This window comes from Misgurnus anguillicaudatus, chromosome 2 (genome assembly GCF_027580225.2).
Source record: "Misgurnus anguillicaudatus chromosome 2, ASM2758022v2, whole genome shotgun sequence".
In the NCBI taxonomy this organism is placed as follows: Eukaryota; Metazoa; Chordata; class Actinopteri; order Cypriniformes; family Cobitidae; genus Misgurnus; species Misgurnus anguillicaudatus.
The window spans coordinates 34,315,719-34,340,757 of record NC_073338.2 but is presented as its reverse complement, the minus strand read 5'-3'; the positions used below and the strand labels follow the sequence as shown (position 1 = coordinate 34,340,757).

General features: G+C 37.1%; 3 protein-coding genes across 6 annotated transcripts in view; 2 read left to right on the top strand and 1 right to left on the bottom strand.

Moving 5' to 3' along the window:
- Positions 1-1,187: 1,187 nt before the first annotated feature.
- Positions 1,188-3,172, top strand: kcnmb2a (potassium large conductance calcium-activated channel, subfamily M, beta member 2a). Its single transcript, XM_055203945.2, has 4 exons — positions 1,188-1,250; positions 1,445-1,609; positions 2,399-2,594; positions 2,715-3,172. Exons 1-4 carry the CDS (start codon positions 1,207-1,209, stop codon positions 2,991-2,993), a joined length of 684 nt encoding a protein of 227 aa, XP_055059920.2. The 5' UTR covers positions 1,188-1,206; the 3' UTR covers positions 2,994-3,172.
- Positions 3,173-3,421: 249 nt separating this feature from the next.
- kcnmb3 (potassium calcium-activated channel subfamily M regulatory beta subunit 3) lies at positions 3,422-5,313 on the bottom strand (the record flags this gene model as incomplete). Its single annotated transcript, XM_055203870.2, has 3 exons — positions 3,422-4,480; positions 4,711-4,882; positions 5,090-5,313. Coding segments are annotated over 3 exons (777 nt in total), but the record flags the coding sequence as incomplete, so codon positions are not given.
- Positions 5,314-9,910: 4,597 nt separating this feature from the next.
- Positions 9,911-25,039, top strand: part of mfsd8l2 (major facilitator superfamily domain containing 8-like 2) — an 80,430-nt gene continuing 65,301 nt past the window's right edge. Inside the window, exons 1-12 of one of the 4 annotated variants that reach the window (XR_008643926.2) lie at positions 9,911-10,179; positions 10,369-10,554; positions 10,664-10,726; positions 11,034-11,153; positions 11,600-11,679; positions 11,815-12,097; positions 12,317-12,390; positions 13,313-13,526; positions 13,835-13,957; positions 14,453-14,583; positions 15,669-15,777; positions 16,699-16,830. Coding sequence is in view for 3 of the 4 variants with exons in the window: in XM_055202828.2 (XP_055058803.2) it covers positions 10,104-10,179; positions 10,369-10,554; positions 10,664-10,726; positions 11,034-11,153; positions 11,600-11,679; positions 11,815-12,097; positions 12,317-12,390; positions 13,313-13,526; positions 13,835-13,957; positions 14,453-14,583; positions 15,669-15,743 (1,425 nt within the window). In the remaining variant the exon portion in view is untranslated. Of the gene's footprint in view, positions 10,180-10,368; positions 10,555-10,663; positions 10,727-11,033; positions 11,154-11,599; positions 11,680-11,814; positions 12,098-12,316; positions 12,391-13,312; positions 13,527-13,834; positions 13,958-14,452; positions 14,584-15,668; positions 15,778-16,698; positions 16,931-25,039 lie in introns of those variants that run through there. The other 3 variants (XM_055202828.2, XM_073854090.1, XM_055202829.2) reach the window with 3 other exon arrangements.

Here is a 25,039-nt window from a genome sequence, read left to right as displayed (position 1 = left end):
AGTTTGTCTTTGTTCTTAATTTTAGCTGGTTATGCTATGTTTAGGGAGCATACAGCACATATGTGCTGGTTATTCTTTCTATGCCCCGTTAACACTGTGTTGGCTTCTAGTAATATAATTGGGAAGACTATAGGGCATTCTAATCTAATGTATTATTCTGCACACATGATTATGGTGCTGTTTACAAAATTGGTGAAAGTTTCTCAGCAGGAATGTTTTTATTAGTCTTTTATTAAATTGCCAACCACTTAAAATGTATTAATTTTATGTTTGCTCTGATGAAATGAGGGGAATGATATAGCGGATGCTCATTCTCTGAGTAATTAAATTTTACTTGAAGCCAAAATTGTGAAGGATCAGACAATATTTACATAAAAGATTTTCAGAGTAAGCCTGTTCAAACAACCTAAATACATAAAATTACACATACACAGACTACCAATACATTTCTCAGTTATTGCGATAGATCTCATGGTTGATTTATGAATTATCAGTCTAAGCGCAGTGAAAATATTAATGTAGTCTTTACATAGTAAAACCTTCTGCTCCAGTTTAAAACCAGTTAGACTATCATGTCAATTAATGGAAGTTATATGAGCTCGAATCGGTTGCAGGTTTTGTAAATTTACACTACATTAAGGAAATGCAGTGATAGCACTGACAGGGCAATAAAATGAGATCGTAATAAATCAGCCAATTTTTCTCTGTTTTTAGGTCTTGCTAACAGTGGCGGCCGGTGACTTCTTTTTTCGAGGGCGCACGATGCGAAGTTTGTCACAACATGTATGTGTGTGGTTCGTAATTCAAAATATGTGTTCTGCGCATCGAGTTATCCTATGTGCATCACGTGTCTTGTCAAAATAAGTGCCCGCTGCAGACGCGTCTAAAGGGTTTATGATTAAAGAAACGCTCACGTTTGTCAGATAATCTCATGCATAAGGGAGTGTCTTGCGTGTATTTTGTGAACGTGAGCGTCTCTTTTATCATAAACGGTTTTGACGCGTGTGCAGCAGGCACTTATTTTGACAAAATATGTGATGCACATGGTTCACATGACACTCCGAACACATATTTTGAATTTGCACCCCTCGGATGAGCAGTTACGAGCCGCCACTCTTGCTAATATATGTTGTTTTTGTAATACATAAACATTGTAAAATAAAGAGTTGTCCTCTGTCTTCCAGATCTCTTTTGGCACCAGAAAACATGTTTATTATAAAAGGGACCAAAACAGTTCCACAAGAAAACAGGTGTATATTTCCAGCACATGCCTATCTGTCTCTATATGCAGTGCAGTGTCGTTGTAAACATTTTGGTAATTCTTGTTCGCTTTATTGTGTGTGGCTTATATGCCATTATCACCGTCTCACACCTTTATCTATTAAAATCGCAAAACCATGAGGGTAAAGTTGTATAATGCGTGTTTTTTGATCACATATCCCAGGATCATTTCGAAGAGGTTATATGACCTTAAGGACAAGAAAAGGAGAGAAACGGCATTGAAGGCAGGGGAGGACAGAGCCATTCTTTTGGGACTGGGGATGGTGCTTAGCTCTGTCATGATGTATTTTGTGATCGGCATCACAATGGTGCATGCTTACACAGACAGGTAGTGTTATGTTTTTAATAACAACTGGTTGTAACATTCTATTGGTGGGGTATATCTTAGACACAGTTTAAGCTGTTGAAATGATTTATGTACTTGCTTTTTGTCACTGCAGTGGTACCTTTTCAAAATGTACACTTTTGTACCTTAAAGGGGCCATGGCACAAGACTTTTTTAAGATGTCAAATAAATCTTTGGTGTCCCCCGATCACATATGTGAAGTTTTAGCACAAAATACCATATAAATAATTCATTAGAGCATGTTAAAATTGCTACTTTGTAGGTGTGTGCAAAAATGTGCCGTTTTGGGTGTGTCCTTTAAAATGCAAATGAGCTGATGAAATTCAAACACTGATCACAATGATGGTAGTTTGTTGCAATTAAAACTCAATTGTGCTTTTCTCTGGACTAAATGGCAGTGCTGTGGTTGGATAGTGCAGATTAAGGTGGGGGGGTATTATTATATTAAGAGCTCCTTATGACATCATAAGGAGAGCCAAATTTCAACGACCTATTTTTTCAAATGCTTGCAGAGAATGGTTTACCAAAACTAAGTTATTGGTTTGATCTTTTTCACATTTTCTAGGTTGATAGAAGCACTGGGGACCCAATCATAGCACTTAAACATGGAAAAAGTTAGATTTTCATGCCATGGCCCCTTTAAATGTGCATATTGGTAGCTCAAATGTACATATCTGTACAAAAAAGTCCCATCCCAGTAACAACTTTGTACCTTTTTTTGAGATCGTATATGCTATATTTGCTTTTCTGTCTTTCTGGTGTAATATTCAGTGCATGGACAGAGGAGACCACCTGCACTGTGCTGAACTCATCTTTAACAAAATATGTCAACTGTACATATGGCTGTGGTTCGGACTGTTGGCGAATCTCCAAGTACCCCTGTCTACAGGTCTATGTCAGGCTGAACACAACCGGCCGCATAGGACTGCTCTCTCTCAGTGAGGAGATGCTGGAGATTAGCTCCGAGGTGAAGCTCTTCTTGAGAAGCATTCAAGTCCATACATTTATCTGGGCCTTTGGAGGAATCTGTTTTGGAGAGGGTTAAAGTTTCAACTGTTTTAAATACATTTCATTTGGTTTTCTTCAGTGTTTCTATGTGCCGAAATTCCAGAAGGATCACTCCGCCCTGCGTGTCCTGATCACGAACATTTCTGAGCATGTGAAGATGCACCAGCAGGTAACGTGCTACTCCAGCGAGCATCAGGCCAGCATCCTTCTGAACAACATTTATAAAAGCAGTTCAGTTTTCCACGCTCTCTTCTGGCCGTCTTGTATGTTATCTGGAGGAACCCTCATCATCCTAATGGTCAAATTTACTCAATACCTCTCCATACTGTGTGAGCAGATTGGCAAAGTTGCTAGGTGAACAGTGAATGACAGATTAAATATTGAATTTAATATCTCTGAAGAGCGCTTAATTCAAGATTGAGTTAGTGCTGTTTGGGCAAATCCATAACGAAAGATTTATGCTCTTGTATTAAGCATTGCGTTAACACAGTGCAAAAGGTTATGGGTTCAAACCCTGGGAACACACATACTGATAAAATGTATACCGTGGATAAAAGCAGCTGCCAAGTGCATAAACAATTTATTTTTTTAAAGTTATATAGCTTATATAGTTTTTAATGTTTTTAAATTAATGTATGTCGAGTATTTCTATACTGTATTACATTATTATATCCAATTATGAGGATAAGTTTGTTTTATTAAACAAAATGTTATATACAGGTTTTCTGAAATTCAACATGAAGTGGCTTTAGTTTTGAAATGGTTTTAGTTCTGCAATGAAGCAAATCTTTCAGGTGAAACTAAATAATAAAAAAAGAAATACATGAAGCAGACCTGATTTTATCTTTTGGGAACAGATTGGATTGTGGAAAAAGGGGTTTTCTGAATAGAGTCAGACTGCAAGTTTGCAGTGGATTGTAAAACTTTTCCTTCTTGAAACTTTTAAAGAGGTCAAGTTCAAATTTAAAGTTGTTTTCTATTTTGACCAAACTTTGTTAAATTACCTGCATTAAATAACTGTGTTAAAAACTGGCAAGAGTTTCGAAAAGCTGCATTGCCTAAAACAATTTTAAAGCAACCTAAATAGGCCAACTGGCTATTGTGGAAATAATGGAAACATTATTCACTGGCCTGCGTTTTTTACATTCTGATGAAAGATTACAAGACAAACTTATTTATTTAAATAAAATGCAATGATGAATCATGCAGAATAAAACCAGTAATGTGTATTAAGAGAATAAATAGTGCATGTTTTGATTTAACTTTAAAGCTGAACTTAACCCAGTATATATCTGCTCTAAATTGCCTATATGTGGTTAGCCTCGTGAATAATAAACAATTGCACATGAACATATAAAAAACAATGGCAGCAGTTACAACATAAGGCAACAATGTTAACTCTGGCACTGGATGATGTTATTGCAATCAAACAATATAAGCAAAGGCACATTATTATAGTGTGTTTCAGCAAACTGTATCATTCTGCTCGCCGGTGCCTCCCGGCCTGCACCGTAAGAGTCTGTAGATTGCCCCCTCTGTGAGTTTATTCTGTTTGCCCAGTACCTCATCTCTAGCGATCTCAGTACAGAGGTAAGCCAGACGCTGGTTGACCTTCACCAGTCCCACCAAGAGAATACCACCAAAAAGAATGAGGCTGGGCCACAGCAGGTAATACAAAGCCATTCGCACTGAGTATTTGCTCCTCAAGAGGGCGACATCTGGGTATTTAGGATTGAGATAGCAGTTCATGTTTTCACCCTGAGTACTCAACAAAGCATTTTTGATGTTACTGGCCTCAGCCTGTACTTCGGTCTTGTTTCGTTGGCATTTCGGACTGTAAAAACACTGAGGAAAAGATAATAGCAAGCATGTTTATCTGAATTGCATATGCATTATATTTCTATTTCTAAAGTTAAAGTTCACTCAAATAAGAAAAGAAAATCACACAGCTTGGAAATAATATGTGGGAGAGTCGAGGGTAAATTATTTTTTAGGATGTTTAGAAATGTAGTAGTATATTGTATATAAACAACTATCATATATCAACTCAAAACAATGATTAGTAAGGATAGTACCTTTGGGTTGAATCTCACAGCCTCTTCATCATAGTGAAGTTGAACTGTTTTTTCAAGGGACGTGACGTTGACAAAGACACGCAGACATTTATAGCTAACAATGCCACGGCAGTCCATTGTTTCATCCAGAATATCAGCCTTGATCAATGTGCAGTTGGAGTCTGTCCAGTTACTGTTGGGAAAAGTAATAAGACGGAAAGCAGTCATATCCACCGCTGAATATTCTTAAAAATCCATTTTAATCCCAATTCAATATCCTGTAGGGCATGACCGGCGGCGGTTCTGTTCAAATGATAACTAATTATAAGAAATGTAAATAGATTTAAAAATGCTGTATTTATAATCTGTATTTAATTTGGCTAAAAAGCCTAAAGACTACCTGTCTAGACATGGTTTCACCATTGCGATTCCCACCAGAAAGTACATGAGGATGGACAAGGTCATCATGGTGAAGCCCAAGAGGACGGCTCGATCTTCTCCCACACTGGACTCAGGTACTTGAGCTCTGGCTTTCTCATTGCACTTCAAATCTCTTTCTTTCCTCCAGCTGGTGTCCAGCTGGGTTTGCTCGTGGATGACATCTCTGTGGAACAGAGCTCTCTGTTACCTAAAGAAGATCTAACGAAATACGCTGAGCCTTCATGGTGAAATCAGGTTACAAAGGAAAGGTAACCAGTTCTGACATAACTGAATCAGAAAAATCTTTACAATATAAAACATCTCAGTCAATTATTAAGAGTGTAATAGAAATTTTTAGGTTTATTGTGAAATAAACAAAACATGCACATTTATAAAAAAAACTTAATTATTGCAAGTGAAATTTGCTATTGTATTACATATTACAAAAATATATAAATAAAATGAACACACTAACAACATGGTAACAATATGTAATAAAAAGGACTTCATTATACCTAAAGGATTATTAGGAACACCTCTTTAATTTCTTATTAATGCAATTATCTACCAATCACATGGCAGTTGCTTCAATGCATTTAGGGGTGTGATCCTGGTCAAGACAATCTCCTGAACTCCAAACTGAATGTCAGAATGGGAAAGAAAGGTGATTTAAGCAATTATGAGCGTGGCATGCGTGTTGGAGCCAGACAGGCCGGTCGGTGTATTTCACAATCTGCTCAGTTACTGGGATTTTCACGCACAACCATTTCTAGGGTTTACAAAGAATGGTGTGAAAAGGGAAAAACGTCCAGTATGCGGCAGTCCTGTGGGGGAAAATGCCTTGTTGATGCTAGAGGTCAGAGAAGAATGGGCCGACTGATTCTACCTGAAATACGACTGAAATAACCACTCGTTACAACCGAGGCATGCAGCAAAGCATTTGTGAAGCCACAACACGCACAACCTAGAGGCGGATGGGCTACAACAGCAGAAGACCCCACCGGGTACCACTCATCTCCACTACAAATATGAAAAAGAGGCCACAATTTGCACGAGCTCACCAAAATTGAACAGTTGAAGAACTCTGTTGTAATTGTGACCCAATTCAGAATAATCGAACAGCAGGAGTTCTGATGCGTTTTTCTAACCCTTTTGATGGCAGGATGTAATCTGCCCTGACAATCAGCCAATGTACGATACTGGGGAAAACACTTTATATCTGCCGATACTGATTACAGGCCAATGCATCCGTGCATCCCTAATAACAACAACTAATTTCAAGTTTATTGTAAAAAATCTAACTAATACCATAACATAATTTAAAAGTGCATAATGATTAACTTGATTGTGTCATTTTTTGTAGCTTAGCTTTTCTGGATGATAACAGCAAATTGTCATTGAAAGATAGCTTTTAGGCAATAGTTGAGCAATTAAACCCTATTTTGAAATTGAAGTTGATGTCACACTGATTTATGGCATTTGCAGGAGTATATATTATCACTCAGAGCTCATAGGTTTGCAGTCTTGAAAGATTATATGTACATGCTAACATGTACATGCTAACATCATGTAATGAACTTTACCACTGCAGCTGCATACAAGATTTAGTTGTTATTTTTGAACTGTGGTTATATTTTGTATCTTTCAATGAAAAAAAGTCTATACAATAGCCTCAAGCACAAATTCTCCAGAAGAGGAAAATTCTTTAATAAAAGTAAAACTGATCTACATACGTACCGTATGTGGCGTCGCCGAGCGCCCTGCAGGGTGATGTTAACAGGAACACTGAAAGACCCTCGAGGGGAGTGATTTAGCAGCATCTCAATATCAATAACTAATTTTAAACTTGGTTACAACACTAAATTAACACAATACAGATTGACAGGGTGAAGTGCTTTATGTCCAGAACCACCTAGATGCATAGCCAACAGATATGAAGTGCACTTAAAGGATTGTTTTCCTTGCACCCAGATGAGACAGTGCACAATGTCTTCCCCTTGCTTGAGCGCAGATGCCACAAAGAGTTTCTATAGAAACAACTACAACCAGGTATGACCATAATTACATCCTATGGGACGTTTGACTCACCGGCTGTTTTTCCTTATTACCTGGATAGGCAAAACTGGATAAACTGACTTGAATATAATTTCATTTAGCAGTTTGTGTAATACTTTTAGCACTGAAAATACTGTTTTTATTAAAAATTACTATATTAAAGTTTTTTTTAATTTTCCAACAAGATTGATAATTTAACCGCTATCATATGTATAATTCTCATACTGATATCTATTATATTTCTTAATAATGACTTACAAACCAACCCTGCTCTGTGCCAACCTGATATTTTACTTTACTGTACAGTTTACTTTTACAAAATATAAATAATAATAATACATTTTAAAATTATCTTACCTCAAAATATGTGTTCTTCTGTATATTATGGCCATTATAGCTTGATTAAAGTGTGGGCTAGTTATAAAAGTGGATTCTGACAATCTGATTCACTGGATGGAAGGACAAAATGCAAAAGCTTAAGCTTTATACAGCAGTATTTAAATAATTAATTAGTTTATATTAAAAATAACATTAACTATGAATGAGATTTTGCTATAAAGCAAAAACATTTTGTCAGAACAGCGGTGCACACCTGGTCGCCTCTGAGGGTGACATGCTGAGAATAGATGCAATTGCTTTATTTGAAGCAACATGATAAACTGACTATTTAATTGTCAAAGTAAATTTGTTTTACAAAATAACTGTAAAATTTTGAAAGCAGAATAAAAATACATTGTAGTATGTTTAAGACAGAAATGATGATAGCATTACAACAAATTGGCCTCCTGCTAGTCCAAACAGCTGTACACTGCCCTAATACCACCTAATAAGCAAAGGAAACCGTAGAAAGAAGAAGAAAAAAATGAGATGAAAACTGTAGCAGTAAGGAAGAAAGGAGAGGAATTGGGACTCAGCAGGTGGAGCCTATTCTGTTCTGGTTGACAGGTACCTGTAGTGAAAGTACTTTCATACAGTGTGTGCATATAATAGGACTATAGTAGTGGTTCTGAAATAGTCATGATTATACTAAATTGTCTATGATTATTATTATAATGCTGGCCAACATAAAATCTGCCAGAAACCAACAGATTACAAAAGAACATTCAGTAACATTTGTATTTAAGTTTATCAAAGTAAGTTTAACACTTGCAATATATGTTCAGTGTCTTCAATACTAATAATTGTTTGTTTATTTTAGTTCATTGTGCATTAATAATGTTAAAGTAAAACACCACTGTTTTTCAATGTTTTACTCTTACTTCAACTTAGACAAATTAATACATACCTTTTTTCAATGTGTGGACTTAAAGGGGCATTTCACCCGTAGAAACATTAATCTTTATTGAAAGAGCATCATATTTGTAGTCGAAATGTAACATACATTTAGAATTTGGTGCCTATTTGACAAAGAAAAGGGATGTTTGTAGTCTCACTCCCTCAACAAAGATATTGCACTTCCTTCTTTCAATGATGCAATATGATGATTTTTACATCATTGAAAGAAGGAAGTGCAACACTGAAATCTGTATTTCTCCTGTCTCAGCGGCAACTGAGGAAATGATGCATGACCAATCAAAAACATGACTGTGGTTCTAACTATACACAGCTTAATGCAAATGGGTGAAGTGTCCCTTTAATCTTTGTACAGCACGTCGTGACTGTGTTAGCATTTAGCTTAGCCCAATTCATGTCCCTAGGATCCAAACAGGGATGAATTTAGAAGCCACCAAACACTTCCATGTTTTCCCTATTTAAAGACTGTTACATGAGTTACACGAGTAAGCAAGATAACAGAACTCTTACTAAAAAAAAGTATTAGTAAATGCTGAAATCAGCTAAGAATCAAGATTAAAATTTGTTATTCAGTGGCAACAGTTTGTTCAAAGATTAATAAACATTAATAGTGCTAATCGTTTAATCACGATTAATCACATACAAAATAAAAGTGGGGTTGCATTATATATACATACATACATATATATATATATATATATATATATATATATGTAGCTACTGTGTGTAATTATTATGTATATTTAACCACACACACATAGCCTACTGTACAGCATTATGCAAAGCATTTTTGGGAACCAAAATCAGAAAAAAATGAAAAAGGTTGATGAGGATTTCTGGTTGCCAGAATGCTTTGCATGAGGCTGTTTTTTATCATTTTATTCTGTAAAGATAAAGACTTGTTAGTGTTTAATATTCACTTTTCTCTGAACAAACTGTTGGCAATCATTTTGATAAATACAAATCTACAGTAAGTTACTGGCAAACTGCATAATTACAGCTATTTTTTACTCTGCTACTTTACAATCGTTAATGTAAAACAATGCCATGTTTAAATATTAAATGTATATTTTTAGATGCAACTATTTGAATGTTTTTACACAGTAATATTTGTAAAATACACTGCTATGGTTTATGTATTGAAAAAACTGTTGTAAATGTTATTTGATTGTAATTTAAACTGTAGAGAATAGAATTACAGTCTTCTTCACCTAAACACGATTAATAATATATACAGTCCACAGGTAACACTAGATCTCTGCTTGTGTCTTGTGCTCACTATGAGTAGCCTACTGTCTGTTTATCCTTATTCTAAAATGCTCAATTACTGAAAGGTATTAAATTATAGGCTTTTACATACGGCCAGGGCACGAGGAAGAAAATTAGTAACCATATGCAAGCAAATGTTTTAAAATATTGGTGAAAAATCATCAAAATTTAATTTCCTAAACTTTCCTAAACTTGAACGCTCGTAGACGTGCACATCGTTAATCGTCGAAAGTGTTTCGCCGAAGAAGAAGATAATAGGTTGAGTGATGAGGAGTTCAGTAATTGAGAACATCATCTCTTTTATTACACTAATGAGAAACCTTTGACCGACAGGAAATATGACCAAACGCTCGAGGAGATAACTTACAGAATTGCTCATGGATTACCAAAGAAAAAGAAAACTGTCTTTTATCACTATTGGATTAATATTTCTGTTAAGTGGAGTTGAATATGGTAAGTGTCTTGCTCTTCTCATTATTTTCTCTGCTAGATAAATAAATAAGACGTGAACCCTTTTATTGGATGTTGATCTTAACGTTACTGTGTAAATATGTATTGTGTATATTTGGACGTTTCACAACTTTGGTCTCTCTGTCTCTCTCTCTCTCCCTCCCTCTCGCGCGCGCACGCACGCACGCAAAGCTGTTATTCTTCCCACTATATGGCGATATCTGCAGTTGTTAGAGGCACCTCCTTATTTTCTTGGTTTGGGTCTGTCTGCGTTCAGCTTCAGTGGTCTGGTGACAGGTCCAGTGTTTGGGCACTGGTCAGATAGGATTAAAACTACAAAAACCATCATCCTCTTCTCCAATGTGTTTGAAATTGTGGGTCAGTAGAAGGCAAATGTGTTTGTCCTAAAATCCATCATTCATTTACAAATACATACTTTGTATTATTCATATGTCTGTGCACTGATTCCAAAGTTTTTGACTCATAGGAAACTTCATGTATTTTATTGGATATTCAAAATGGCTTCTGTTGTCCAGTCGTCTTGTTGCAGGTGAGTTTATTGTGAAAGCTGTTTGCTGTTTTGCGCGTTTTCTCATTATTTCCATTGCTGATTTTCTCTACATTTTAACATGTCCCTTTATATGTTTAATATGTAATTTATATCATCCTATTCAGACATACAACACAGGCAGTGCAACAAAATGTGCCCATTTTCATGAAACAATGTTGCTAATTATGAATACGATTTAATTCACATATAATGTTGGTGTATAATTTGACCTGGTCATGATGTTTTATTATATACATCTCTTCAATCCCATAGTATGTCCTCTAACTACATACAGTATCTTCTTTAGGAATTGGTGCAGGTGCTGGTTCCTCCATCTTTGGGTTCCTCACACGGACCACCCTCCCTGAAGAACGTGCTAGAGTCTTTGCTGCTGTTATGGCGTGTCGTCAGGCTGGACTTCTGATTGGTTAGTCAGTCACCCTCCACACAATAAGTGAAACTTATAAATGGTCAATTTACGAAATGTATTAAAGGTGCAGGGTGTAATTTTTAGAAGGATCTCTTGACAGAAATGCAAAATTATATCCAAAACTATATTATCAGGGTGTGTAAAGACCTTTCATAATGAGCCGCTATGTTTTTATTACCTAAGAATGAGAAGTTTTTATCTACATACACAGAGGGTCCCCTTACATGGAAGTCGCCATTTTGTAGCCCAATGTTTCTACAGAAGCCCTTAACGGACTAACTTTTTTACTAAGTTGTCTCAGACGACGACATGTTTTTCCAGCGGTGATTATCGTAGCTTCCATTGGTTGCAATTTGCAACCTCACCACTAGATGCCGCTAAAATTTACACACTGCACCTTTAACATATCTTTATTTATACGTTTTATTCACTTGTAATTTTAGGGCCTGCTTTTAATATCTTTCTGAGATTGTGTGATTTCAAACTGGGTCCTTTCGTTGTAAATAAGTATACCTCACCTGGGGTAAGTTAATATTTACAGTTGATTTGCTGTCACAAGTACTTCTTTTTCTGATTTTATTCCTGAAACTTAATTTATGCTTATATTATATAAGTTCACTGATTTATTTGAAGTCTGTTGTGTTCTGTTTTTGTCAAGCTCTTCATGTGCGCAATGTGGCTGCTCATGCAGTTTGCAGTGATGGGGCTTTACTGGGACATCCCACCAATGGGCTCCATCACTGAGCATCACACTCCCCTCACAGAGGTCAAGCGTGAGGAGCAGGAGCCTCTTATGAGCCTGGAGGATGAAGACGGAGCCGCAGGTATGGACTTGTACAGCTCACACAACCCTGAGCAGACAGAGACCCAACTGTCATCGGAAAGCCCATCTCCTCCTCCAACAACATCTAACCCGTTTGATAACTTCAGTGCAAGCCATGGTGAGGGTCATAGAGGGTCACACAAAGTGCTGTGTGAGTGTTTTTTTTTGGCAAAGCAGTTTGAATGTGTGTGAGATTAATTCTTTCTTTGTTGAATCTGAGGGTGACCATCTGAGATTGGTACTGTGAAATGTATTATCGATTGACTTATTTTGTCTTTGCTGTACATTTGCAGTGTCTGTGTATCTGATCTCTCTCTCTCTCTCTCTCTCTCTGTAGAGTTTCTTCGGGAGGAGGTGGTGGTCCTCCTCACTGCTCAGTTCATCACTCTCTTCAATCAGACTGCACTTGAGGTAAAAGCCATCAAATGCACTGCGACTTTTTGTTCAAACTGTCACTAGAATCCCCAGTATGCGCTCTCGTTCTCACACTGTCAGCACTTTATCCAAGTCAGTTTATGTTTGAATAGTATCAGACTCTTTATGTACTAACTACAGGGTTCCCATGGGTCCTGTTGAAATCCTTGAAAGTTTGTGATTCTGGGAGGGAATTCAATGCCCTGGGAAGTTTTAGAAAATATACATACATAATACAAGTCATTGAAAGTGCTTGAATCTATTTTATGCAAGAAGTTTTTTGGAAAAGAATCCATATTATTCCCCTTTGTAGTGTAGGATAATATCATAAAAATTCTAGACTTTTTAACTGTTCGCTTTAAATGCTTATATCTTCTGTAGGCGAATGTTGATTCATACTTAAATGCTTTTTTGCATAGTTGTGTTTGACACACGAAAACGTCTCTGGTTTTGTATGTAACTCTTGTTCCCTGAGAAGGGAACGAGGTGCTGCGTCTCCCTTCCTTCCTTAAAACTTTCAAACACAGTTATTTGGCTGGCATGCCCTAGATACTGTACATGCCATACTGGTTATATGCTAAATTCAGATTGTTTTATTAGCTTCTTTCAGATCATTGCCAGGTGTACTATTTCATGCAGAATATGTTAAAATTCTGTGTCAAGAAAAACCTTATGATACATTGTAGTCTTTAAAGTAGATGTTCATTTTGTCTAGTAAAACACACCACCACTATCCTAGTTTGTTCTGGATGGTTTCCAGTTGTTGCTATGTGGTTGCTGAGGTTTTGGTAGATAGTTGCTAGATTGTTATTTACTGCATGTAACTTCAGTCACTTAGAAATGTAATACAGAACAATTAAAAGGTATAATAGTTAGGTTAGCTTCTCATAAGCCTGGGGTTTTCTTCTCTTGCCTCCAGACCATGGTGACCCCTCTGACGCAGAAAAATTTTGGCTTTGGTGAACTGGGGAACAGTGTGATGTACAGCCTGTGTGGTGTGGAGGTAATTGCGGGCTTCTTCCTGGTGCGCTGGCTGAGCCGTGTGCTGGAGGACCGGGTGGTGCTGGCGGTGGGGCTGCTCATCTGCAGTGGCGCTTGCGTTTGGTGCCTTATCTTCCTTGCCAATCCACAGGGTGGGTATGTGTGTGTGTATGTGTGGCAGGCATCCAGAAAAAATGGCACACACCTGGCCATGGACAGATACAATATGCCTGCTCAGTTTGGTGCCAGCTTGATGATATGCGTTATTAGTTTGGAACTGCTTATCTATCTATCTATCTATCTATCTATCTATCTATCTATCTATCTATCTATCTATCTATCTATCTATCTATCTATCTATCTATCTATCTATCTATCTATCTATCTATCTATCTATCTATCTATCTATCTATCTATCTATCTACATATCTATCTATCTACATATCTATCTATCTATCAGGTGGTTTTGCATTTGTGTTGATGGAGTTCATCATTGGAGTGTTCCTGCAGTTACTGGGACTGCCTTTCGTCGCCGTCTCTCAGGTTTCCCTTTTTTCTAAGGTGACAGCTGAAAAGACACAAGGTGAGACACTGAGAATCCATGAAAATCTAGAGTAAACATGTCTGTATAGGTGTCACATAGTTACTGTTTAAACATTTAAAGGTGCAGTGTGTAATTTTTTGAAGGATCTCTTGACAGAAATGCAAAATAATATACAAAACTATATTATCAGGGGTGTATAAAGACCTTTCATAATGAATCGTTATGTGTCTATTACCTTAGAATGAGACGTTTTATCTACATACACCGAGGGTCCCCTTACATGGAAGTCGCCATTTTGTGCCACCATGTTTGCCCTTAACAGACAAACTTTTTTACCAAGTTGTCTCCAACGATGAAATGATTGTCTGGTGGCGGCTACTGTAGCTTCTCTATGTGTTTCAAAAGAAAGGGGCGAGCAGTGGACTGAGCGGTTGATTGCAATTTGCAACCTCACCACTAGATGCCGCTAAAATTTACACACTGCACCTATAAAGCTAGATGCTGATTGTAACGACTCTGTGTTTGTATGTGCAGGCTTTAGTCAGGGTGTGAGGCGTTCAGTCGGGGGCCTCGCCACCATCCTCGGTCCTCTGTGGGCGGGTGGATTAATAGAAAATCTATATGTGATGTTGGGTATGATGATGCTTCTGCTGACCCTCATCATGGTGCGTCATTACAACCCTCAAAGATTTATTGAATCACAAAACACAGCATTTATCAGCTCTTTTGAAAGTTTACAGTGAGAGTGTCTCTTACACATACAATCAATGGGTACTTGGTTAGATAAATGTACTTAGATCATTCTTTAAAAAGCCATTATTTATGCATATGCTAATGAGGGACACATTTGTTGAATGACCCTTTAAACGATTAGTCCATTTTCTTAAAAAAATCCAGATAATTTACTCACCACCACGTCATCCAAAATGTTGATGTCTTTTTTTGTTCAGTCAAGAAGAAATTATGTTTTTTGAGGAAAATATTTCAGGATTTTTCATTTTTATTGGACTTTAATGGACCCCAACACTTAACACTTAACTCAACACTTAACAGTTTTTTTCAACGGAGTTTCAAAGGACTCTAAACAATCCCAAACGAGGCATAAGGGTCTTATCTAGCAAAACGATTGTCATTTTTGACAAGAAAAATAAAATATATGCACTTTTAAACCACAACTTCTCGTCTATCTCCGGTCCTGTGATGCGCCAGCGCGATCTCACGTAATTGCATAATGACGTCGACAGGTCACGTGTTACATATATGAAACGCACATTTGCGGACCATTTTAAACAATAAACTGACACAAAGACATTAATTAGTATCATTCGACATACAACAATATCGGAACGGTCCTCTTTCTCCACACTTGTAAACACTGGGGCATAGTTTCGCATACATCATCCGTGACCTCTTGATGTGATGACGTATTGCGTGAGGTCGCGTTGGCGCATCACAGGACCGGAGATAGACAAGAAGTTGTAGTTTAAAAATGACTATTGTTTCGCTAGATAAGACCATTATGCCTCGTTTGGAATCATTTAGTCTTTTGAAACTCAGTTGAAAAAAACTGTTATGTGTTAAGCTTTGGGGTCCATTAAAATGAGAAAAATCCTCAAAAAACATAATTTCTTCTCGACTGAACAAAGAAAGACATCAACATTTTAGATGACATGGTGGTGAGTAAATGATCTGGATTTTTTTTTAAGAAAATGGACTAATCCTTTAAGTAATGAAATTTTGTCCCGGTCAGATCATGATGGCGTTGTCCTATGACAAGCTGGTGGAGCCGCCCAAGGTTGAGCACGCAGAGGACTCCGAAAATTAAGGATAGAAACCACCATTCATGTCATAGGATACAGGTCAGAGAGTAGACATGTACTGAACACTTGTTAAAGGCACAATGTTTCAAAATATTTCAAAACTTTTCCATATCAGACATTGGTTGGACGTGAGATAGTGCTGCCACAAACTCATAGAGTACCATAGTTTAGTTAATTTTGATACAGTATATGGATTGAGGTACTCATACATACAGAGGAATAGTTTAAAAACACTGCAAAGGGTTAACGGTTTACTTTGTGAAATGACTTCAAGTAATCAGTCACATAATGCTTACAATGTCCATAGTGTGCAAAATAAAGCAAAGTCTGCAATATCCAGGTACTGGATACTTTCGAAACTACATGTGCCAGTCAAGTAACTGCATTGAAATGAATGGGCAAGTTATTGGATAGCTCTGTGTAGGTAGACTATTAGATTTCCTTAAGCACAGCAGAGAACAGCAGAGTGTTTCAAGAAAATCCACCTATAAATGGCTTACTTATAGACTGCATATTACGATTGGAGAGGTGCAAGTATTATTTCATCAAAAAACTACGCACCTCACCTTAAAAGAACGAAATTCATCATGTTCAAACCTTTTGCATAATGGAAAATTCAATCATTTGTAGTTGCACCGTCTACAGTCTGGGTTAGGTTACACATTTTCATTTAAGCGAGAACACAGACTGAAATTCCGCTCACTAACTTTTTTCTTTCCTGCACTAACCGAGTTAAACTAATACAGACTCCAGACACGGGGGCTTCAGAGCTTAATATAGCAACGGCTGAAAATTGAAAACCGAGCTAAATGCGGAACTTAATGCAAAAAAGTGGGCCGTTGCGAAACAAATGTTATAATCCACTAGCGACTGTCAACATTATAACCCAAAATCTGCAGTACAACAGAGGCTGTCACTGGTGAATGAGTCTATCTGTGTGATTTTCTTATTTTTGCACAGAGCAAAAGCCCTTTTCTCTCTGCGGTACGTCTGACTGTGTGGCTGTATGGAGCAGATGCTGCAGCAGTGGGAGATAAGAGACCCTGCCAGGATCAGCAGACCGTGAACAGGCGTGCACACACATTACATTTGGTAACATCCCCTTAATTCTGACATCACATTCTGTTTCATGCTGCAAAGTAATGCCCCCGTATCTAGGCAAATTAAATGAACAGTTTTTGGTGTATTTTAATGTACCGTGTCTCTTTTAAAGTGTAATATCCTGATATGTTTGTGATCTTGGTTTTCAAATGATAACACAGAAACAGTTATTATAATATAATTGTAATAAAAAGTATTAAATTCATATTAATCTCATCAACCAATAATTTACAACACCAAATATTTTAGTTAACAAATTGAATATAGTGTAGGTCATATTCTGTGAATTTCAGGCTAAAGTCTCATAGTTTAATAAGGAGATTTGAATTATCAAAGTTTGATTTTAATTATTGATTTTACTTTAATATCAGTCTTTGACATGGTCTTACTGTGCGTTCACACCAGACACGAATGAAGCAAATAAATCGTGAGATTTGCGCATAGTTTGATGCTTTAACATTTTAAGTTAACTCGCTTCATTCGCATGTGAAATTCACGTCATGCACGCGTGAATTTCCAGGCTGTAGCTGGCTTGTAGTCTCAATATGTGTGTATATATAGCTCAAATTGAGTAAAGAGCATTTTACGAACGTACCAGGGGTGCGTTTCCCAAAAGCATCGTTAGGCAACTACTGTCGTAAGTAGGGCTGGGCCAAAAAATTTATTTTTCGATTAATCGCTTTTTTAAACGTGTTCGATTCAGAATCGATTCTCAAAGAGCTGAATCAATTTTTCCCCCATATTCGGCAAACATTAAACGTATGATTAACGTTAATCAAATACCTAGTCTTCTTCACTAGATGTCACCCTCTTTTTTGCCTTGCGCGATGTTACCAAGGAGCCTGTCATTCTTTCATTCAGTGCTTAAAATAGGTGCTTCATCGATGTTGATGCTACCTTCACATAAAAAGTAAGCGGTATGGTAGCATTTTAGATTTTGCAAGCAAGACGAAAACGATTGTGTTGTGGCTTTTAATTTTTTTTATTAATTACCCACTTGTAAACTTAATATGTTCACTGTTATTTTTTTATTAATATAGTATTTGTATTAAATCTATAATCATTGAGTTGAATCGAGAATCGAGTATAAAAACCGACCCGAGAACCGGAATCGAAAATTGAGTCGAGAGTCGAGAATCGAAATCGAATCGATTTGATAGCTTGTGAATCGAAATTGAATCGATCTGGAACATCTGAATTGATACCCAGCCCTAGTCGTAAGTTTCGTCGTTACTGACAAAGTTCAACGATTTGGTGTTTCCTGAAACTATAGTTCAAACGAACATTCGCAAGCTGCATCGCAAACTTGTGTAGTTTGACTGACAGCTCTTGACCTGTCGTTAGAAGCATAGTTCCTTGTTAATTATAATATTTACGTTGATCATGCTTTTGAGCAAAAAAAAGCAAAAAACATTTAATAAATTCTATATCCATAATTCTAAATATAGACGGTTTCATCAGTAACAACATAAGCACGCGGCATCCGTGGTCCTCAGGTAACTTCCAGTAAACTCTGCGAGGAATAAATAACAACAAAGTCCTTTTAAAGTAGTTTATTTATATAACAAGCAAAATAAACAACACGTAGATTACATAGGATCCCAAAACATTTGTTATTTTCGACGAGGTATTTGTTTAAGAGTTCAGTTTCTGCAACTAGTCAGACCATTAAACAAACAGAAACCGGAAGTAAAGTTCGGACCAGACACTTATCGCATCACCGCACGTGCGCCCGATGAAACGGTCTATAAAAAAAATATTTTACGTTTTAAAGTTTGTAAACAGAATTAAAGCGCTGCATTTAAAACTGTGCATGTGCGCAGTCCTACAAGCTTTAAGACCCTAGGGGAACTTGCGCATAAATTAAGAGTGAACTTGCGCATAAATTAAATATCTTTAAAAAACAACAACAGATAACTAAATCACGATAACAAAATCAATTGTCCGGTGCAATATACGTTACTTACAGCAGTAATCTGACATTTAATCGATTTGAACAGATTAATTAGTACTCCACCTCCCACGTGACATCATCAACTATGTTGTTGAACCAACATGGTTCAAACGACGAATGTGCGACAAAGTTACTATGTTTTAGGGAAACAGTCTTGACAAGGTAGTTAGTTTCTCCAACTATGCATCGTAATATGGTGGTTCAGCAGCGAGTTACGTTGTTGTTCGGGAAACGCACCCCAGATTGTCCGACCTCCTCACTTACTTTCTTCCAAGCAAGATCCTTTTTATTCCTGTCTCTAAAAGTACGAAGATGTGTCTTATGGCACTGGGTGTCCACATACAGCGACGATTATTTTGTACTCCATTGTTGTTTTTAATTTCTGCCTAAGCTCGCTACGTTGTAATCACGTCACTATTAGAGCAAGCTCCTGATTGGTTAATGCGGCACGAATATCCGCCAAAGTAAAAAATGTTTACTTGTGCGAATCATGTTACGTGTGTCAAGCGCTCGAAACGCTCAATTCTCACCGCGTCCTTCGCATAAATCTCATCATTTGCGCCACCTCATTCGCGAGAGTCACTTTACAATATCGCAATATCGCATCTTTGCAATGACTTAACATGTAAATCACTCGCACTTAATGTTTATTCGCATCTGGTGTGAAAGCACCATTACTCAGTCAATGTTAAAGATGCCAAGGTTATATTTCCACAGATTTTTTCTAATTGTCCGACCTCCTCACTCACTTTTTTCCAAAGAAGATCCTTTTTATTCCTATAAAAGAATAAATAAAAGTATGAAGATGTGTCTTACAGCACTAGGTGTCCACATACAGCGACGATTATTTTGTCCTTCTTTGTTGTTGTTTTTTTCTACCTCCACTCACTACGTCGTAATCACATCACTACCAGAGCAAGATCCTGATAGGTTAACGCAGCACGAATAACCGCTAACATTACAATTTTGAACGTGTTCGAATCATGCGTTACGTGCGTCAAACGCCCGCAACTCTCAATTCCCACCACGTCATTTGCGCAAACCGTGTCATTTGCGCCACCTCATTCAAGATGTCACAAGATGTCTATCACGTCTTTGCATTGACTTAACATGTAAATCACTCGCACTTAATGTTCATTCACGTCTGATGTGAACGCACCATTACTCAGTCAATGTTAAAGATCTCAAGGATATATTTTTTAAATATTTTATTTTGTTTTTTACATGATGTGGGATGATTTTATGTAGAAATCAGTATATCACACAAAAAAAGACTTTAAATATCAAATATTCAAATATTCCTTTATCTTGCATAGTTTGGATTATAAGCATGAATGTAAAGCAACCTGCCCTTGATCTTTTACCAAGTAACAGACGATATTCACCTCCCATTTAAAACCTGCTAATATTGTTTTCATTAACATTAGTAATTATAAGATTAATTGCATTTTATTGTTCAAGTTTGCATCCTTATTCCTTGGTGCTGGTGACATAACATAACGAATCTTGGAGTTGTTTTCTAAATTTTGGGTTGCATCCCCCAGCTGAGAACCTCACTGAGATGTTGTTTGCAGTCAATAAACACATGATGGTGCTATTGTCCCTTAAAGAGATCTCCATCCTTAAACATAATTGCAGGAGTCTGAGTCTATGTGCATGGCTATGTGTGTGAAAGAGAGATGTCTCTAGAGAGAGAGAAAGATGCAGGATTAAGTGAAGAAAACTGAGTTTCACTGAATCACGTATCCTGCACAGTATATTGTCGGTTAGCTCCTCTGTTATTTACCCTTAAAGCTAAAGTGTGATCCTTATTACCGGCACAGCCAAATGAAAATAGATAATGACTGCCCTGGTTTCCACTAAGCAAGCACTTTAGCCCTAAACTCATTGTTTAAGACAGTACTGGTGGGTCAAGATGTGTAACAAAACAGCAATATTTTGATACCACTGAACGACTTTTAGATATTTAGACTACAAATGATGTACTTATAGATTCTGCAAGGAATGAAAAAACGACATGTCATGATTAAAAGGGAAATGTAGGATAAATGTGTCTGGTGCCCGGCATCTGTTTCATGTAGGTTGCTATGAAATATAATTACTGTAAACACATTAAAGTCTATGTCCTTCAAAAATAGGGCCTTTAAATGAATGAGTCAACCTTAATGCTATTGCGTCATCTGAAATATATAATATGTGCTGTAGTTTTTATATATTAAGTTTTAACATTTTATATGTGACCCTGCCAGTCCAGGGTTCCCACAGGTCCTTGAAATCCTTGAAAGTTTGTGAATCTGGGCGAAAAAATTCAAGGCCCTGGGAAGTTTTTGAAAATATACATACATAGATACAGTTCATTGAAAGTGCTTGAATCTATTTTATGCAAGAAGTTTTCTGGGGAAAAAAAATCTAAATTATTCCCTGTGTAGTGTAGGATAATATCATAAAAATTCTAGCCATTTAAGCGCACGTGCTAAACTGTTAGCTTTAAACGTTTATATCTTCTGTATGCGAATGTTGATTCATACCAAAATGCTTTTTTGCATAGTTGTGTTTGACAAATGAAAACGTCTCGGGTTACGTATGTAACTGTTGTTCCTTGAGAAGGGAACGTACTTCCTGCTTCCCTGTAACGCTGTATTTGGCAATATTTGAGATAGCAATATACTTCCTGGATCCCACGTCTTTGTCGTTAAGCCTCACCATTGGTTGAATTTGATATACACATTCATACGCACTTACCCCTAGAGGCGCCCCCAAAGTGTCACCGCAGTGACACAGCGCGAGTTCCCTCGAAATATTGTAACAATGTATCTTTAAATGTAACATGATGTAACTTTGCTCTCACTTAAAATGTGTCCCCATATTTAGTCCTTGAATTTGAGGGTATTGGACCTGTAAAGTTCTCGAAAGGTCTTTAAATTTGAAGTTAACTAAGGTGTGGGAACCCTGCATGTCACATAATGTAAATATTGGATTAAGACCATCACATTTTGATTTCAATCATTGATTTCTTAGTCAGTATTATTTCACAGAATGTTCTTTACATTATGTATAGGATGATTTTTATTCAATTCAGTTTTATACAAACTGTGGCTGTAATTCTGATCAATATATTGCAGAACATCTGTGAATTAGCATTTAACCATTCACCCCTCAATCCAGATTATTTTTTAATCTCTTACTGGCTCTGTTTGGAAGCACACTATAATCCCAATCCCTTATACATGTTCACATCCAAAAGTGATGAGCAGGAAGACTGCACGCACACGCAGTGAGACAGCGACACGGTAATCCCTGTAATTCAAAGCAATTGTGACATTTAAAATCATGACACCTTCATAAATCTGTCAGACGTGACGCTGGTCTAATTCTGAGAGGCGGCTTGGCTTCGTCCTTCTCTTTGGAAGATATTAAAATGAAAAATTTATATTTCCTGACAGCTTTACTGTTTATAAATTGTTTACGACTCTTTATGACTGACTCTCCTTTCACAACACAGGTCTGGACGCCGTCGTATTTTACATTAATGAGAAGGATTCTTTGGACATCAAAGCATAATGATATAAACGCGCTTTTGTAAACGAATGCCACCCTTTATCCTGCAAGATGTTAGGCATCAAAATAATGGTTTGCCAGTGGGTTGGCATTTGCGTTTGAGGCGTATGAGCATCTCGGTACAGCTCCACGCTCTTCATTTGAAAATGTCATTTGGAACCAGCAGGTTGTGGCCATGGCAAAATCACAGAAAAACATTTCTCAAATCCTATTAGACAAATATGTGTCAGACGTCATAAGCGGCTCTGGATTAAACATGTCGTCCAAGTGCGTTTAGTGCCAAAAATGCAGAGGGTAACCCAAATGATTTCAGGCCAGCACTGTGGGAGAATGTGGGGCATGAAGAGAAGATTTGTGTTTGTTGTCACAGCCATTAACTTAAAAAGAACACATTATGTAAAACTATAGAAAATCATATTGCGAGCTTAAACTGGAGACCCTATTAGTGAAAACTGGCTTGATCTGAAAGTTCATAATGCATAAATGTTGATCTGTTTTGTTGGGGGGCATTTACTAAAATTAAAACAAACAAACAGGTTTACGGTATGTTCAGATAGGTAATTGGCTGGTGATTAACTGTAACTGTAATGCATCAGCCACATCTGGAGAAATGATCAGAAATGAAATCGCATTCACGCGGCGGGTGGTGAAGCAATTATCCATAGAAGTGCTGTTCTGTGTACAGTATGAATGAAAGCAACACTAGACCTTATACCGCTCATCCAGACCAAGACTGTCCGCCCCGTCGTCTAAACCACCAGAAGACTCTGAAAATGAAATGTTTGCTCTGTCACACAGCCGTTGTTCTGTTTCCCAAAGGTACAGAGCAGACAAATGTTAATAATGCTAGTTGAACATGATGGAAGCAGCGTGTCTGCAACCCCTTCAGCTGTGAATACATCTACAATATGGCACGGTCTCAAGTGTTCTGTCTTTTATTAAACGTTTACCACATAATATAAAGGTTAAGAATGCTATTGGTAACAATACGGTTGTTTCATTGTTCATTTAAGCTTTTAGTAATACATTTTTACAATCATGTTCACATCAGTAATGCACAATTAAGTGACATACACATCTGTATTGGCATTAACTAACATTAATAAATTCTAAAACACTCATTATTAGTTAACGCTATAGCTAAGGCATTTACTAATGTTAACAAATACACAGTCTCAGCCGCAGACGTCACACCAACAGGATGTTGGCTAAACGTCTGATGTTTTTGTACACTTTTCTGGAAACCCTGTGGGAATGTCGAAGTCGTCTTTGATTGGTTGAAATATACTGGATTTCCAGGAGACGCGAGTGTCGCGATTAGTTTCGGTCCCTGGAAAACAAAGCTCTGACGTTCCATTGAGGATAGGGTGGCCATTCGTGCCAGTTCCGCCGGACACGTCCCGAACATGTTTTCGGGTTCGTTCTCCGTAAGTGTCGTTGCTCGGCCGCATACGTCATCGAGGTTCTCACATTTCAGCTAAAATACATTAGAAAATTAAGATTTATTTCTTTTAAGACATACAATCATTGTAGTTTCATTCTTACCTTGAAATGTAACAGTTGCTTTTCTGAAATTAAACCCGAAATATTAAACCTTATTATTAAATATTAAACCTTAAATATTACTTTTTCCATGTTAAAGTGCTATAATTGAATCCCCAGTGCTTCTTTCAAGCTAGAAAATGTGAAAAAGATCAACCCAGTAACTTAGCTTTGGTAAACCATTCTCTGCAAGCATATTCAAAAGGTAATTGAAATTGTACTCCCCTTGTGATGTCAGAAGGGGATCATACCGCCCCTTAATCTGCACTATCCAACCACGGCACTGCAATTTAGTGCAGAGATCAGCTCATTTGCATTTAAAGGGACACACCCAAAAACGGCACATTTTGCTCACACCTATGAAGTGGCAATATTAACATGCTATAATTAATTATCTACACTGAAACTAAATGATTCATTCAATTTACTAAATTTTTTTAAGGTAAGTGGCTGCAATCAATTTATTTAAGCTACATTCAAACAAAAAAATTGAAATACAAAATAAAACAAAAAACTTTTGTTCAAATGTAGCTCAAACAAATTGACTGCAACCACTTACCTTAAAAAATTTGGGTAAATTGAATGAATAATTTTTTCCGGTGTATATGGTATTTATAACGTCTCATACTGTATGTACCATGGGGACATCAAATATTTATTTGACATCTTAAAAAAGTCTTGTGAAATGTCCGCTTTAATATTATAATATTTCATTTATTTTTGGGCTATGGCTACTTTTGGCTGTCTATTAAATTTTCACTGATTTGGCCTTGTTTTAGACGTCTGGGCTGTGTTTGGACAGCTATTGTTTTTTAAATGCAAAGTCTACCAAATCACATTTGTAGCCAATCAGCAGTAAGCGGTGTGGCTACTAACCAACATCAAGCCTGGGTTGCATTTGTGTGGGGCGCGTGTATGTTTAGGTGATTTCAAATATCAACATTGGCTGTGAACCAGTTAATATTCACTCAGTACTTTTCTTCTTTTGGTGTTATAGTCTCTGACACAGAAACTAAAACTGAACATTGCAATGCAACAAACAACTATCAGCTATGAGTGCTACGGATACTATGATATTGTTAATATAGTAAATATTGTGAATATGTATCGCTATATTAGCCAGGACTGGAGCTATCCATTTAATAA

What these genes read in the sequence shown, in the direction of transcription:
- kcnmb2a (XM_055203945.2), top strand. Translation starts at nt 1,207, where the DNA reads ATGTTTATTATAAAAGGGACCAAAACAGTTCCACAAGAAAACAG. An exon ending in ACAGTTCCACAAGAAAACAG is followed by an intron (nt 1,251 to 1,444) that starts GTGTATATTTCC and finishes CACATATCCCAG; the next exon opens with GATCATTTCGAAGAGGTTAT. An exon ending in GTGCATGCTTACACAGACAG is followed by an intron (nt 1,610 to 2,398) that starts GTAGTGTTATGT and finishes TGTAATATTCAG; the next exon opens with TGCATGGACAGAGGAGACCA.